Below are 17135 nucleotides of genomic sequence, written 5' to 3' on the forward strand. Positions count from 1 at the left end.
GGAGGGGTGATAATCTGTTGGATGTTGACCCCTCGGTATGGATCGTGTTGTTGTTGTAATGCCTCAAGATAACAATAATAGGTCATGGAGGTTTTTCGTGCATCTCCACGTGTTGCATAAACAAGTAAGAATGTGCCGATGTAGGGGGGGGGGCAGTGAAGTGTTTGAGTCCACAAAACACTTTCTGAGTTTCAGGGGTAAACAGCGTCGCAGTCAAATCCGAGACTATTTAGGTAAACGGTGACCACTTCTTCAGTCTTAATAAAGCGACAGAAAAAAAAATTTAAATGCCTCCATGTTACTCCTTTGGTGTCGTCCAAGTGTCTGTCAGCCCCGACAGTCAAATCCGAATAAAAAATGTGACATATACATCATGTTTTGAGCCTATGTCCTCTGTGATCCTATGAAGAACGCAGCAGGAGATTGTCCGGGTCAGACACTCTATTACTTTATTACTGGAGGGGCACAGAGAGCGCAAATAGTCCCCTCACGACTTTAAGTTCACTAGGTCTGGGTTTTGATTTGGATCTGCACCAAATTGCACACGCTCATTAATATAAGTCCCCCAAACATGCCATGCCAACCCCGGATTTTCAGAGAAATCCAATATTTGTTCTCTGAGAAATCAATTTGAAAATGCTCTCAATGAAAAATAATTCCTGGATACGCACCAACAGTTAACTGGTTCTTTCCTGACTCACATCACATCCTTCCCCCAAGTTTCATGGTGATCGGTCCGGTAATTGTTCCGTAATCCTGCGAACCAACAGTCTGACAAACAAACAACGCAGACGAAAAACATAATCCGCTTGGCAGAGGAAGCAGAGGTGGTTTCTGGGTAGAGCAGCAGGACGTGATTTATGAACTCCACTGATGAAATCACATGTTTTTGTTGACAGCACATTGACACTGACGTCTGCCCTGATCCCTAAAAGCTCTCGAGTCTCGTCATCTTTCCCACTTGACGCCTTCAATGTCATCTGTCTACATGTAAGCTCCACTTTTTCATCCTGAGATAGTTGTATGTTTCTTTTTGTTGAGGCTCCATCATGTTTTATAAACGTCATGAACGTGCTTGCTCACTGTAAATTCATCATACACGTTCCTGCTGTATTCTTACATGGACCCGCTCTGACATTTTCTGGGGGGGCTGGTTGGATAAGTTCCAGGAAATGTTCGCCCCAACCGACATTTGCATTAAAATTTCAGGAAAATTCCTTTGAGTATAAGTGCACATCTGAAAGCAACACACTGAGATTTAAGTTATTCTCATGTTTAAGAAAAGTCCACTGGAAACAACACTCGAGGGCCATGTGCATGTGTGTGAGTTCCCCGGAATAACAACATCCACACTGAAAACCCTGTGTTTGATACAATCATTATTTAACTGGAACTACGACAAGAGAAAAGCGACTGATAATCAGATTTTGTGCAACAGGAGTGGCCTCGACAGGGTCAGTGAATAAATCTGCTTGTGTTGTCCGGGTCTAAATATAGAGTTTGGATGATTTTTTCTTGATTCTCTGTGAAGCCAGAAGGGAAGTGAAATGCCAAATTACCAGTTAAGGAGGAGAAAGGATCAGTATTTGATCATCAGATTCTTTGACAGTGGGCGTGCCTGCATGCACGGCACCACAACAGTGCTTCCATTGATCCGGTGAAATCCCCTCCTGATGGTCGGGTGTCCCACTTTGGTCTTTCCACACGCTGGCTCCACCAAGATGAGATGATTAAGTAAAATGTCAATTTGCTCAGTTCCCCAGTTCCCTCTGGTGAAAATCTCTACGGGGAAAAGTGGGATCACCTGCATGAGCAGGATTTCTATGAATGGAGGATGAGGCCTGTGTGTAGAAAACACTGTGCAGCACTGGTCCATCTGTGTGGTGATGGGTGTTAGATTGACTTAGAAATAGGAATGTGTTGTGAAAGATGTTTGTTGATCCCTGACCAGCGTGACAACCGTAATCGTGGAAGCAGGAAGCGTTCAACTCACTCAATAAGAAACAAATCCTGTCGGCCTCGAGCCAGATTCATGTTCGAACCCGAGCCCCGAGGAAATTAGGCAAGCGGCCTATCAAACTGAACATATCTGTCGTACTAATGAAACATCTGTCAGTCATGCACAGCCGGGGAAGCTCGAACAGTTCTCCCCAGTTCCTTTGAACTCACATGCTCATCAGCTGTGGCGACTCTCGCGTTTCTCACAATGTGCGAGTGAAGTTAAAACTCTGTGTGAATGAGTCTGTTGTAGAACTTCAGCTTCTGTTTGGGGGGTTTACCCACAGATGAATAAGGCTGAAGTGGTCACAACAGGACACAGTTTACTCTCCAATCCATCCATCCATCCATCCATCCATCCATCCATGGTTTGGCCTCTGGCTCCTGCCCTCCATCCGCCCACCAGAGGTCCTCAGACCTTCCCCCCGGTCAATCCACCTCACTGCCACATCCTCTTCCTCACTTGTCTCTTATTCACATGGGAGTAGTAGCAGTCGTATTAAAGTTCCCTCACAGCACCTGCCTCCATGTGTGTCTGCACTCGGGTCCAGTGCTGCTATCATAACATTAGATGAGGAGTTGCCCTGTCCTTTAGCTTGTTGTTAGCAAGTTTCTGAACGTTTATTGTAGTTTTTCAACTATATCTGATCCATTACTTGTTGTTTCTCTGCTTCTTCAGGTTCAGAGGGTTGTGTGGAAATCTGATATTTCCCATTAAAACGAGTGCTGGAGGAGACAGGCTTTATCTGTGATACGTGGAGAGTCGGATGGATGTGCATGGTCTTGAGCAAAGTGACTTTCCCAACTTTAGTAATGATTTAATGTTTTTTTTTCTCAACGGGGGAGTGATCGATACAACAGGGAGATGTAATCTCAGATTCAGTTTTTTAAAGGGATACTGCTCTTAGAAAAACAAACTCTCTTGGGAACAACTGGTGGCTGGGCTGGGAGCAGAGGGGGAGGCCTGGAACAGCTAACTAATAATACATAATCCAGCATAACTGCTGGTTTCAGGTCTGAAGTTTGGAGCTGACTAAGCAATGTAAAGCTGGACTCTGGCCCCTGATTGGTGCGCTCGAACTGATCGTTGGACTGAGGACGAAGGACATACTCAAACAGTGTTTTATCCTTGCCTGACATCACCTGACCAAATCCATTTTGCAGATAGGTCCGAGACATTTGGTTCATTTTCAGTTTCCAGGGTTTGTGATCAATGTGTAAACAGACTATTGTGAAAATCACAATTTGTCTCATAGGGCTTAACAAGGTGCAACATCATCTGTTCTTAACCCTCAACAAGAGTAAGGACAAACTACCCAAAACAATAGATGCTGTGTTTTAATTCTGTCTTCAAAAGACTTCTAACCAGTTGCGCCATCTTTCTTGTTACCTTCAGTAGCACTCCCGTTTGACCATTGGGTTAAACAGCTGGGATTGGTCAAACCGTTTTCAGGAAGGATGCGTGTCGGACGTATTCGGGGGGTTGGAACCCCCCATGTGAGAGGTCATAAACACAAGCATGCTGATTGGTCTCATTTCCTGGTTAGCTCCCCCGTCCCCCCCCACCACCTTGCCACTGATTCTATTTGATGCAGGCGATCACAGACTCTCAGGTTCTGTTCATGAGCAACGATTGGGCAGTAAAGAGGGTCATCAACACTAAGGGGGCAAAGCTCGTCAGGGTGTGTCCAAAACTTCAGGGCATTGCATTGACTCATATTTCCTCCCTGTTGAAATCCTTCAACCCTTAAACAAAGTATTAATGGAGTAAATATTCAATACAGATTAATCGTTTCAATCGTCCAACGTTGCGTCGACTGCAGAAGACAGAAGTGCAGTAAACAGATTTGCATTCGCAGCTCAGTGGTATTAGCGTCTGCAAGTAGGTGGTAGTCCCCCTCCCGAGCAGATCCCCACGTCAGAAGTGCGGAGACGTGCGTCACGCAGGGCCCCGCGGTGTGCAGCGCGGCGCTGAGGCTCTGAGGTGGAGGAGGATGGGAGATAAGAGAAGGTGGAGGGGGGCGGTGAACGACAGGCTGCTCTTTGATCTTGCCTATATCATCCTATGGTATTCATCTGACTGAATACTTCACCTCTGAGCAGGGGGATCAGATTGAGGGAGGATGCCGCCGCTACATGAAGTCATTAAAAACCTCTTCTCTCGTTTGGGATCAGGATGAAAAGTGCGAGTCTGCCGTTTGACCAAAGCTCTGTTTTTGAGAGCAGTGCCCCATGTGACCTCTGCCGTGGCCAGATCGCCGGATAAATTGATCTCATAGCAACCACATCCCCATGGCAACCAGGATACAGATGCCACGCTGAGGTGATACACAGAGGGACTGGCTGCCGGGCTGGCATTTTTTTCCATTCGAGAAAAAAAACAAAACATAACTGAATGATTCATCTAGTTTCCATCCCTAAATGATTGTCCCCATCACTGTCCTCCCACCCTCTCCTGCCTGGTCTTTGTACTTCAATCAGTTTTTAGCATTTTCTCCGGCAGCCTCCTCTTCACTGTGGATCAGTGATGATGGTGAAAGTTGCTGAGCTTTGGAGCTATATTGAGGTAGTTACCATAACTTCTAAAGAAATTACAGATCTGTCACATAATTAACATTTTCCTCTCAGTACAGTATTTCATCTTCAGGTAATTTCCCCAGTTTAAAGAGTTTTGCATTTCAGTAGTTTTTATTCGTTTCAAACAAAGACTATTCAAATTGAAAAATGTATTTGAAGTGTACGTATTTTGACTCATTAGTTTGGTGAATGTCCCATCCACTAATATGGAGGAGGCCGGGTTTATGACCTGTTCTGCAGCGAGCCACTAGGGGGCGATCGAGAATCTCTGACTGCACTTTAGTAAAGCTGTTATGATGTCCAGCTTTGTATACAGTTTATGATTTCAGCTCGTCTGTATTGATCTTTATCGATTTTATTATTATGGATACTTCCCTGTAACAACAACAATAAAACCATCTATAATAATAATAATAATAATAAAACATTATGCAAACCAGCCCAATAATATATTTCTTTGCATAAATTGTGGTGAGGACAAGACACTTAAAAGACACATTTTTCTAGTGTGTCTTCGAGCAACAAATATGCCCATCTATACATTGAAGGAGTTAGTTGTGTGTGTAAACATTCCTCGGCTCCATGCTGGTTACAAAGGGATGAAACACAATCCTCTCCTTGTTGTGTGCTCAGCTTCAGAACTTTTTTCAGTCACTATCGCTCTGCAGCAGCTCAGCAAGGAAAACACCGGGCGTGTTTTTATGTGCATGTTTGGAGTGCAAACATGCTGTGGAAACACCCTTACGTTTATTTATGTTTGGTTGAGGTGGAAAAATGTATGTATGGGTAAAAATAAAAATCCACTGAGTGCAATGGAAACCATCCATTAAGCGTGTGGTTTGAACTCCAATCAAGCTTTGGGTTTCTATGAAGAATCGAGAACATGGCAGAGACTGGAACATTCTTTGAATTAATACATGAAGAAACATAAATGCCACATTTCCAACATGTTTTCCACGTATTTCTCCTTTAATTTGAGCTTTGACTGGTGCTCTTTTAATTACGTGATGTCCTTGTGCCCTCAAAAGCAAAATGGCTAAACCTATAGAAGGTCGAAGTGCAAACCAAAAATAAAATTTTCCTGTGCACATATTATAGGAATTTGGTTAAAATATAGTTAGCTATATGATCATGGAAACTGCTGACTGGAGAAACACATAAATCCTTAACTCCGACTGCTGAAGACTGCAAAATTTGTCCCTCATCTATTAACTGTACTATATGTAGTATTAATAAAATCCCTTGTTATTAATGACACGTGCCTGCTCACACTCCATAGGTAAGTGTGAGCGAGCATGGCCAAAACAGTGACATGACGTACTCATGACTGAATGTGATCAGGCTTCATGTTGATGGTGCCAGCGGTGCAGTGGACTGGGGGCCCAGACTCTTGTTTGTCCAGGTACTGCACCACCACCTCCGATGCAGTTAAACGTCCACTATCTGAGTTACTACTCTACCTTAGGAATGTGCCTATAGGCGGCTTTGCTGGAGCAGCTTTCCCCAGTGATGCATGGTTTAAAGAGTTTGAGACTGAGGAGAAGATCGACCTGCTGATATAGTGTCAGGTTCATGCTGGAAGGGTTGTCATGTATAAACAATGGTAGAGATACGGGGAGAATGTATGGCGACAGAAAGAGGGAAGCAAGGAACTTAAAGCTAACTATGGAGACACATTCTTGCACTTGTAACTTGGCGACTGCACGACATAGGGAGACTCTTCAACGGCCCAACAGTAACTGTCTCTGTTCCAATTACATTTGGAAAGAATTCTCTGTCCTCCTGTTCAAATGAAGATCAATTTTGTAAGTGCCAAGCTTGTGGAGTGTGACATCACATTATGGACACCACCCATGATGTGTCCAAAAGATACCAGCTGAACCATGTGAATATATATATATAAAGACCAAAATGACTTTGACCAGGTCAAGTGCATTAATAGAAATCTCACGGAGAGATAGGGAGTGCCGCCGAGATAATGGAATTCCGCAATAAAGGATTCGATGAAATTGCCATTTCAGAATGAATGTCCTCATCACCAGCCGTGACATCATTCCAAGGCATCGCTCCCAGAGGATGGCTTCTTTGTGTGACGCTCACGACCTGCTTTAGGTTATATCTACTCCGGCACCCTGAACAGAGCAGGATGACGCACAGTGCCTCATGGGCCGCTGCAGCAGGGCGAGCTTCCCGACCACTTTGCATTCAGTGCCTGCTCGAAAATCGAAACCCCTGATGGATCTGACCAAGACGTTCATTATGGACCACAGCAGCTCAGTGGCAGCAACATTTAATGATGTCTGCAGAGTGTTGCTGTTTCACCTCATCATACCAGGCAGCGTTCTCATTCTTCAAGCTCAAGCTTCAAGCTCAAGCTCAATTCTTATTTAAGAAGCAGCATGGGGAAGTGAAGACTCAGTGTTTTGCTACACTCTCAGTAAAGAAACAGCAAATCCAGGAGTTTAGACTCCTGCAGTATTTTGTACTAGACCTGGAGGATGAAGGTTTCTCTGTGTTATTGGAGAGAGATCGGGGATTTAGATCTGTAGCATGTTACACTGTTACCTCTCGTATGTTGGAAAATGCCTATAATGTAACATTTGGCCACGGTTCCGCTCATGATATTTTGAAAGTTTAAATCAAACGATGCTTCTAATGACCTCTAATTCTTTTCAATCTACATTAGATATCTTAGTTTTGAATTTCAGCTTGGCCTCCTTCCTTGAGTTCAAGTCGCTGTCACACGCTGAATCGTACCTGTTCACCATAGTGCAACAACGGGCCATTGTGGCATGGAATGGAAAAGATTAACCATTTTCCGAAATTGAAAAAGTGTATGGAAGCTGTTAGTTAAAGGTAAGAGTGTTACATATTGTTGCATTAATAGTTGTATATGTGGTAAATGGGCTAAAATGCACTTACATCTGATTCCGCTGCTGCCACTGTATGTAAACCAGCTCTACATTGGTTATTTGTATCCTGTACTACCTGAAATGCCTTGAATACAATTAAAGCTTACTCTTCAGAGAGAATGTGCTTTGCTTGGAGCAGATTACATTGTAAAGAATGATGTCCGCCCGTTGCAGAAAAACACATCAAAGCTCCAGCGCAGTTTGTCTCCTGAGCTTCGGCTTCACAGTGATTACTTTCACATTTGTTTACTTGGTTATTCCAAAGAACATCTGACTGTCTAACAGTACATAACAAGGGCAGACAATAAGGTAAAGCACAATATTGCCCTTTGTAGGAATGTACGGTTCATCATAATCAGACAACATTGTGTCTTATCTGGTGAGTCTCCCTGTTGGAAATGTCTCCTCACTGCCCCTATGGTTCTCCCAGTCTCATTATTATTGCTTGTGTGGGTATGTGGCGTGCACAGCTTACGAAACTCACTGTCAACCCCCTGGTGTTAATGTATTGCCTGCTCTATTTATTATTAATCTACTGCATGCTGTTATGCTGCATGTACGTTTCTATACGGTACATCACATACGCCTTCTCTCTGAGGAGCAGATATCCTTGCTCCACAATGTGCGGACTTGAATATCATTAAATCTCTTTCTTGTTCAGCACAGAAGTGTTTCAGCTGCAGCGTCTCCTAACCCACCTCGTCCAACTGTCAGCACCTGTATGAAGCTTATCATTCTGTCACAACAAGGCTAACCTCTCTCTCTCTCTCTCTCTCTCTCTCTCTCTCTCTCTCTCTCTCTCTCTCTCTCTCTCTCTCTCTCTCTCTCTCTCTCTCTCTCTCTCTCTCTCTCTCCAGTAAACTGTAAAGTGTGTGTCATCGTGCCTCTCCTCGCGGACACACTGTCCTGAGAATCTTGTTTTTCTACATCATATGACTTCAAGGGCTCGCAGCTAGATTTAAAGTCATGGGATTGGCCAGATGAAGAGATTTCATTCGAACCAGCAGTGGCGCTTCTAGCTCGTGTGGTGCCCGGGATCACCCCCCCCCCCCCCTCCTCCCTTCACCCTATTCTAATGACGCAACTATGCGAAATTCTCTTCCACTGTTATGTAAGGTATCTGGATATGAGCAACAGAACATTGTTGCCCTTTGTGTAATGACATAACGAGCAGTACAGGCTAATAACAAATGTCACACTAGCCTATTTCTTTGCAAACATAATATGATTCATTGTGAAAAAAAGAAGGAGTAGCTGACAATGGAGGAAGGTAAAGTACTTGTAGACAAATACTGTACCTGAGCACAAACCTGACATACCTGTACTTTTCTCTCAGGTTTTTGGAGCCACTTACCTGCTGTGGCTGGAACCAGGATTGAAAACAGTACATTTGTGACACAGAAAAACAAGTGTAATTTTGGAAAAATACATTTTATAATATTGCCATTATAAATATCCTATTTGGGGCATTTTGTTGTAATTGATATTTAGCAGTCCTAGATTGCACTACCTTGGACTTACCCAGCATTCTATGACAGGGGTTATGTGCTGAGTCTTATTCAACAGGTAGTGACTGAAATTACTTTTCATAATACAGGATATGTCTTTAAAGATGCTCTTGTTAATTCTGCTTGTGTCTGTCTGCCTGGAAGATAAATGCACAATTTAATGCACAAAACCGATACAAATCATATCGCACTATAGTTTTATAGAAGTCTACACAAAAGATATTGTGCTGTTATCCAATCTTTTGAGAAATAGGATGGGATAAGAAAATGTGTCCTGTTCATTATGTTTTTTTATTTCATTTCATTGCAACAAGCTGCCTCAAATGCAATAACATTGATTATGTTTTATAGAGGTAAAAATGATTTACCCAATGTAACTGACCAAAAATAATAAAAAATCTGAATTAGAAGAGAAGCAAACATGTGTTCATTTGTTTGATTTATTGAGAAAGATGGACACAAAATGCAAAGCACTTTAAACACGATGAAGACACAACTGAAAGAAAATTACAGGCAGGTAATGGTAGCAAAAAGTTATAATGCACAAGAAGCCACAAAACGAACAATACCCAATCGCATATCAAAGTCAAGTTGTTATTTGTTCTTAAGTAAAATGTTATTTGTATTGGATTTATTTATTTTTTACATTAGTGACAGAAATAAAGGAAAAACCAAACTCAGTGAGCAAAGACAGTGGTAGGGAGGAGAGGTTGGCAGATCATTTAGCCAAAGGCAAGATGTTGTGTCTGTAATGTGACAGGGCTCAGACCACAGACGAGAGGGAACAGATACATGTCGGTCGCGTTTAGTGACTCGTGAGAGTTGCTGTCGAAGAAAAAGAACATAATCACAGGCGTCTTCTATTCAAGTGTGTAGTGAGCACACGCCATTACACAGTGCGTACCACAGTGGACAAAAATAAACTTCAGAGACGCCTCAGAGCAGATGGGTTAAGATGTTTCCATCACAAATCGGCCACTTTTGAGAGTTTTCTCCCTAAAGTTTTACTTCCCCAGTCTTGTTTGCGGCATGTTTGAAGATCACGACACAGATTTCTGTTAAATTCCTGCAACAAGGCAAGTGAAAAGTCTAAATTATGCATTTTTTTAAAGGTGCTTTGATACAAAGAGATCGATTTAAAGATACCATTTGTGCCCGAGGAGGATGTTTAATGCGGGGATTCACAGCTTTGAAGTTTCTCTGACTTATCCCCGCGTCATCGATCAGTGCCAACTTTCAAAAGGTCTTTGGTCAGACATCACTGATTGACTGAGCCTTTTTCCTTTTATCACTTCAACACTGTGTTTGCTCCTGAAGGCCTGTAATTGATTTAGACAGGGGGGAGGTTTACATGGGGACAGACTTTTTTTTTTCTCTCTCTCTCTCTCATATCTCTCTTTGAAACAGTGAGGGAGTTGTGAGGACGACGAAGAGGAGGCCGGGGTCGGGCGAGTCAGTCGTCAATGCTCCAACTCTGGCATGATGCTTGTTTATTTAGACGAGGCATGATTGGACCTGAACACATTTTAAAAGCACATGGAGACGAGGCCCACGTGGGATCTTCAGTAATCACATTGCTCTCTAATCCTAATTGTGTATGGCAGAGGTGTCTCGTGTGTGTGTGTGTGTGTGTGTGTGTGGGTGCATGTGTGTGTGCATTCCTGGTGCACATATACAGTGGCTTTGCGGAGGAGGAGGCGCAGGGGAGTGTGTGGCAATGATGACAAAGTGAGAAAGAGTTAAAGATAGATGGATTAAAGACGCAGCATCGCACCTCACGGCGCTCAGAAGAAAACAATGTGACGTGTCTCATTTTATCCAATGAGTTGCCAAAAAATATGTGCATGTTTCATAGCCGACGTTGAATAAGCACCAGCTGTCAGAATCTGACCTTCTCTTGTTTGATTCACGAACCCCCTGAACGTAACGTAAAAAGGCCCTCTTCTTCTCTATTACACAATGACGCAAAAAGTGATCTCTAGCCTCCCTTATTAAGAGTGTATCTTGGCTGAAAAGGGGTTAATTAAGCATGAATTCTTCACTAATGAGTCACAAGGAGCATTAAAATCTGCTGCTGTAAATGAGTATGCAGCCCCTATATAATGGCCGATCACTTGGACCTGAATAGGCCTGAGTCTGAGAAGGGAAAAGAGACAGTAAATCCTCTTAACAATTAGGAAACAGACTGAAAACTGCATGGTGCAACAACACAAAACTGGCATTCACTCAAATGACTTTCATAAATCCATCACTTTTCCTTGTGTGTCATTGTTACTCACAATAACATAAAATAAAACACTAAAAAAATATAAAAGACCAAAGGAAGAACTCGAACTAGTGTTGGTTCCACAGTGAACAGCACGCCATGGATGAGTGAACTGGACATTTATTCGAAACAAAAATTTCAGTTACACATTGTGGTCAACGTGTTACACACATGGGTTGGCTCATGGAGGAGGAACTTCCCCGTTAATATGGACCCGCTCCCGGTGTCAGGGAAAAGATCAGTATCGGTTCTCTGGCTGCGCCTTTTAAAAACCGACCTTCATAGAAACACCGTGAGAGGACCAAGATATTAACAAGAGAGCGCACACACACACACACACACACACACACACACACACACACACACACACACGCACGAACAAACACAAGCACACACACACACACACACACACACACACACACACACACACACACACACACACACACTGTAGAAAAATAGAGTGATTACTTATTGAATCCAGTTTCAACTGATCCAAGACTTTTGCATACAAAACAAAACAGAAAATAAACTCGCTATGAGCAATTAATCAATTAGGTTCGAGACAAGCACAATGAGTCAATTTATCAATGTATCAATAGATCAGCCTACAGCCTGGGGAGAGGCTTCAACCTGACTTCAGGCGATGAGTCCGGTTTCTGTCTTTATGTCTTTACGCGTGAGAAATACACCGACACAACGTGTCCTGTGTGAACACTTGATAGCAGCATCTGATAGTTTGCACTGGTGGGCTGGACACTGGGGCCGAACGGGCAGAGCAGCGGGCGCTTCAGCATCCTCAGCTACACATGGAGCACAGGCATCCTGGAATTCACCAGGTCGCTCCTGTACTGCTGCAGCCAGTCCCTGAGCCCCGATATTTGGTATCCCTCCGGACCCCGGCCCCCCTGGTACACCACCCGCTCGTCCCGCACGATGTAAAGTCTCTCAAAGTAGGCTCCGTACGCAGCGTTGGACGAGTTGTCCATGTTGTCCACCACCACGCTGCTGCCGGGCACCTCGCTGAGCAGCAGCTGCGCGGCTCGGAGCCGGTCCTCCAGGCAGCGGTGCTTGGGGATCTGGAACGGCGCGTCCGTGCTCACCCAGCCGTCCGACGGATGCGCCTCCTCGATGTACACCACTGAAAAGTCCGCAATGTCCGCGTACTGGCTCACAACGCGCTGAAACGCGGCCAGGCGCGTCATGAACGGCGGTCAGGAGCAGCTGCCAAAGTTCAGGATGAGCGGTCTCTTCCCTTTCATGCAGTCCAGGATCCGGACCGGCCGCCCCCCCTGCGCCAGCACCACCTCGGTGTTGGGCGCCGCGCGTCCGAGGTGCGCGGATTTGAAAAAGTCCAGCCTCTGGCCGTACCACACGGCCCTGAGGGACTCCAAGGTGAACATCTTGTTGGAGTCGGAGACGCACACCGGCGGGTCGTCGGGGCCGTCCTGCTGCCCCATCTTCAGCAGCACTTTTTTCCTGATGCACAAGAAATCCAGGAGCCACAGCATGACAGCGGCCAGGAGGAACCGGGGCAGCAGCATCAGGCACAGCGCCGCATGCTTCAGCGCCCTCGCCATTTGGACACCGCCGGAGTCGTGCATCACTCTCTTTCACTCCCCCCCCTCCCACCAAGACGATGGGATGCGACTGAGCCGGCGAAAGAGACCAACTAGTATTTAGTCACCTTTCCCCATTGGAGAAACTATCTGACGCACACAGGCGCTCTTTTTATAGGTACAGCAAGCATTTGAATAATGGAAAAAAAAGGGGAAAAAACACGCCTCCGGTACCCGCACCGCCCACTCACATGGTGGGGATTACCTCCCATCAACTCTGGTCTTCAGACATCCAGGGACACAGTCTGGATCACCGTGTTCCATCCACATGTCAGGACGCAACATGATAGCATGTGGGTCGCGCTCGTTCCGCCGGGGACACGCTCGCAGCAGTTTGTCATGACTCGAAGCCGGACGCACAGATGCTCCTGAAAGTCGGGAAAAACAGGGGAAAACATTTTGACTTCACGTCATGTTCTGCCTGTGAACTCAGATCCCTGTTGAACGGGCTGCAGGAGCCGCTGCGGCCACTAGACGGCGCTGGTTTCCCATACACCGCAAAGACCTGGATGAGTCATTCGGTGATCTGCCTCAGAGCTCACCCAACACCCGGAGAGGGGGAGAGAGGCAGCGTGAACCTGCCACCACCAGTTTCATAACATAACACGTTATCAATAAATTACAGTTGAGGTTTTTCTTTTGACCACCTTTTACAAAGCAATGACACAAATATTTGTAATTCATCCGTGTATTTATTGATGCGATAGCACCTTGACGACCTGGCAAACAGGCGTCTTCAGCCTCAAACGCTGGAGTAAAGGTCAAACAAAACACAATAGAGAATTACTGCCTTGTGTTTTATAATCTCATCTAATCTGCTGAGACACAAAGCGATGACAGTTTGGTCTTAACCATGACCGCAGCGTGAGCGTCAGCCATATTACCTCACCTTGGAACTTTCCACTTTTTCACAGGTGTGGACAGGAGGGCATACATGCTGTACATGTGACGGTTGACCTGTCAGTGCAGGCGTGTCCCTGACTTTCCAGCCTGACCCCCAAAACCCTTCCTTCCACTGTGTGTGTGTGTACGTGTGTGTGTGTGTGTGTGTGTGTGTGTTTTAATCCACATCCTTCTTGTCCCCTCCTGTCTTTCTCTATCTATTATAATAAAGCCTATTATCGTCAACATGAACTGCCCTGTTACTATGGATATTTTAGTTTTTAAAGCGGGTTGTTATCCCAATCGGCTGAAACTTATATCAGAGATACGGAGGGGATGCTGACCCTAAAAGCAGACGGCGGCACTGAGAAAGTAGCACGCAGAGGTGGAGGGAGATGTAAGGACAACCGAGAGAGGAGAGAAGATTTATATAAGGGAGGAAAGTGTCATCTGGAGGCAGCAGACGGGGGGGAGAGGGGAGGAGGCAGATGTGTGAAGAGCTCCTTCATCACGTCGCAGAGAAAAATAAGAGTCCTCGAAGAGGTGAAGCAGTCCTCTGATTTATGATATGTCTGGGCCATGTGCGGAGATACCATAAACAGATTAATGTGTACTTGAGACGTATAATCACTCCACAAGTGTGATGATGCAAGCTGAATCACAAGGGAGCAATTTTCCTCACCCTCTCACCTAGAGAAAAGAAACGGCTCCAACATAAATCAGCGAGAAACACACGGCAGAGAGCTGGAAATAAACTAAAGGCTTTAAATCATGGGTCACACTCATTATTATTTGGTGAATAACGTTGCATTAACCAAAGTGGTTGCTGAGATGTGAGAATGCGGCATTATCACTAACACTGAAGTATCGGGGCAAGAAGCAAACAGTCCGATGATCAGAAAACCAAATAGCTTAGATTGAGTTCACATAAGATTTACCATCTGTGAGCCTCCATGTCATCGGGAATCTGGACAGCAGCCCCCTTGTGCTCCTGATATCACGCGTTACAGAGATTCTAACTGTCTTAATTATTTAAACACAAACTAGACAAAATGCAACCAACCCACCAACCAGCCAGCCAACCAGTCAACTGAACAGCCAACCAACCAGCCACCCGCCCAACCAGCGGTATAGCCAACCAATCCACCGACCAACCAGCCAAACAGCCAACCATACAGCCAGCCAACCAACCAACTAACCAACCAACCATAGGTGTTGATGTGGTTATTATAGTAACTCTGTTATCATATGAACGTCACGTTAACCAGATTATCCAAACCGCTTAAAATAAAACACTGCCATTATGAGAAGTATCCTTATGTTCCTTCTTACAGACAGTTAGATAATGAGATGGATGCATTTCTCATATCCATACACTAAAGGTTATTTATTCCCAACGTTAGATATGTAGGTGTCATTGCTATTTTCAACCCAGCCGCTTTTACCTTCTTTCTTAAGGGGCCCATTATCACATCCTCCTCCACTGTTGCCATGCTTCTTGTTGTCAGAAAATCTCAACTCACGTGTCCTCTAATAAATTATGCATTGAAGTAGGAGCGTTTCATCGTTTGAAACTGACGTATCTCATGACGTACATAAAGGCAGCACAAATGAGCCTTGACTATAAAGAAACAGCTTAACAGGTGGTAATACTAAACAGGGCTTTATTTGAGAGTAACAAAATCCATCCACCAGCACCTCTAAAGTTCACTAATTGACACAATGCATGACAATACCGTGCTGTTGGTACAGGGAACCAGTGGAAACTGCATCATGCCAAGAGATAATCCACCACATGGGCCTATAAAACCATTACGTGTTGTTGTACGAATAAAACAAACAAGATACATTATAACATGTTTATTAGGGAGCTTCACAGGGGCTTGGAAATTTGTTACCTTTGGACAAAGCAAGGCTGTAGCTGCTTCCTCCAATGTTTCCAATCTTTGTGCTAAGCTAAGCTAACCAACTGGTTTCTCCTCTTGACACTTGAAAAAGAGAGACTTGTATAGAACTAAAAAAACTGACTCCATAATTATTGCATGGATGTTTCAGATTTGCGCAAGTCGACCATGAGGCCGTTTTAAAAGCGAAATTGGAGTTCGGTCTTTGGCTTCGTTTTTCATCATTTACCACTTTAAGGATCCAGCACTCAGTAATCGTGGTATTAATGAGTGTTGAGTGTTGGATCTTAATTTTTGTTCTCACACTTTAAGAGTCAAACAGGCCAAGAACTCACTGGCAGTATGATGATCAGACACATTGTGCGTTAGTGGTTAACTTTATTTGAAGCCGAAAGTGAATGCATGATGAATATGCCGGGCAGAAATCCTCACTGCCCAGTGAAAGTGTTTTCGTGGAAGTGGGTCGAAGTTGAACCAGAAAGTTTGTCTATGAACCATGACGAGCTGCTTTTCTGTTTTCTCCTCCAGATCCACGTGGCTCGCCCTGAGGGCTACCTCCAAACTGTCTGCTCGCTACGACTGCTGTTGTGTCTTGTTTTGCTTCTTTTTAGGAATTAACACATGGATACAGAACCATTGGCCAACCCTTGGAAAATAGGATTTAAGACCTAACAAAATTCGATAACTCTTTACAACACACACACACACTCACTTCTTTGAGGCCGACACCTGCAATCACAGCACAAGACTTCCAGGCCGACTGGAGGCACCTGGGACTGTTCAGCAGCTGTGGGACTGGAGGCCTATGATGGTTTCGCAGAACTAATAACAAACCAGATGTGCAACAACTACATGTCTCAACTACTTTTACACGCACAACTGCAAGTATGAAGTTTGTTTCTTTAGCAAACAACGTCGTGGAAAGTGAACCCAGGCGCTTTCCACGAGGATTGGAGTGTGAATATGTTTACAATTACTGCACCACATCTAACACTAAACAGAATAAGTAGCATTTAGGAGGTTAACATTTTATTAAATAAAGCCTAATTGTCATCAAAACTATGCGACTATCAGCTCACTGCATTTATCTCAAAGCTTAAACTATGAGAAAACTAGAATTGCACTCAGTGGAGAGAAGTCCAAAGAATTCTTCATACTAATGTGTAGCTCTTATAGCAGTAAAAAAACAAAATATTTCAAGCAGAAAAGCTAAAGTTTAACAATAATACACAGCAACTTTGAACAAATATTTAAATAAAAAATTACAGACAGACGGATGGATGGATAAAAAAGCAGGTAGACAGATAAAAAGCAATGGAAACATAACCTCCTCTGTGAAGGTGATTATATAATTCTAAGTATTGATCTCATTCCGAAAATGGGAACTATCATGAATGGAATACATTATATTATCTTTAAATGTCATGAGAAAGTCGCCGCTGAAGTGGTTTAACTGTTGTCCTGTGATAGCG

The 17135-nt window shown here is 44.2% G+C and overlaps 1 protein-coding gene across 1 annotated transcript; it reads right to left on the reverse strand.

Moving 5' to 3' along the window:
* Nucleotides 1-11363: 11363 nt before the first annotated feature.
* Nucleotides 11364-13261, reverse strand: LOC128460546 (thyroxine 5-deiodinase-like). The gene has a single exon (XM_053445780.1). The coding sequence runs from the start codon at nt 12860-12862 to the stop codon at nt 12062-12064; it is 801 nt and encodes a 266-aa protein (XP_053301755.1). The 5' UTR covers nt 12863-13261; the 3' UTR covers nt 11364-12061.
* Nucleotides 13262-17135: the final 3874 nt, after the last annotated feature.

This window comes from Pleuronectes platessa, chromosome 17, assembly GCF_947347685.1.
Source record: "Pleuronectes platessa chromosome 17, fPlePla1.1, whole genome shotgun sequence".
Taxonomy (NCBI): Eukaryota; Metazoa; Chordata; class Actinopteri; order Pleuronectiformes; family Pleuronectidae; genus Pleuronectes; species Pleuronectes platessa.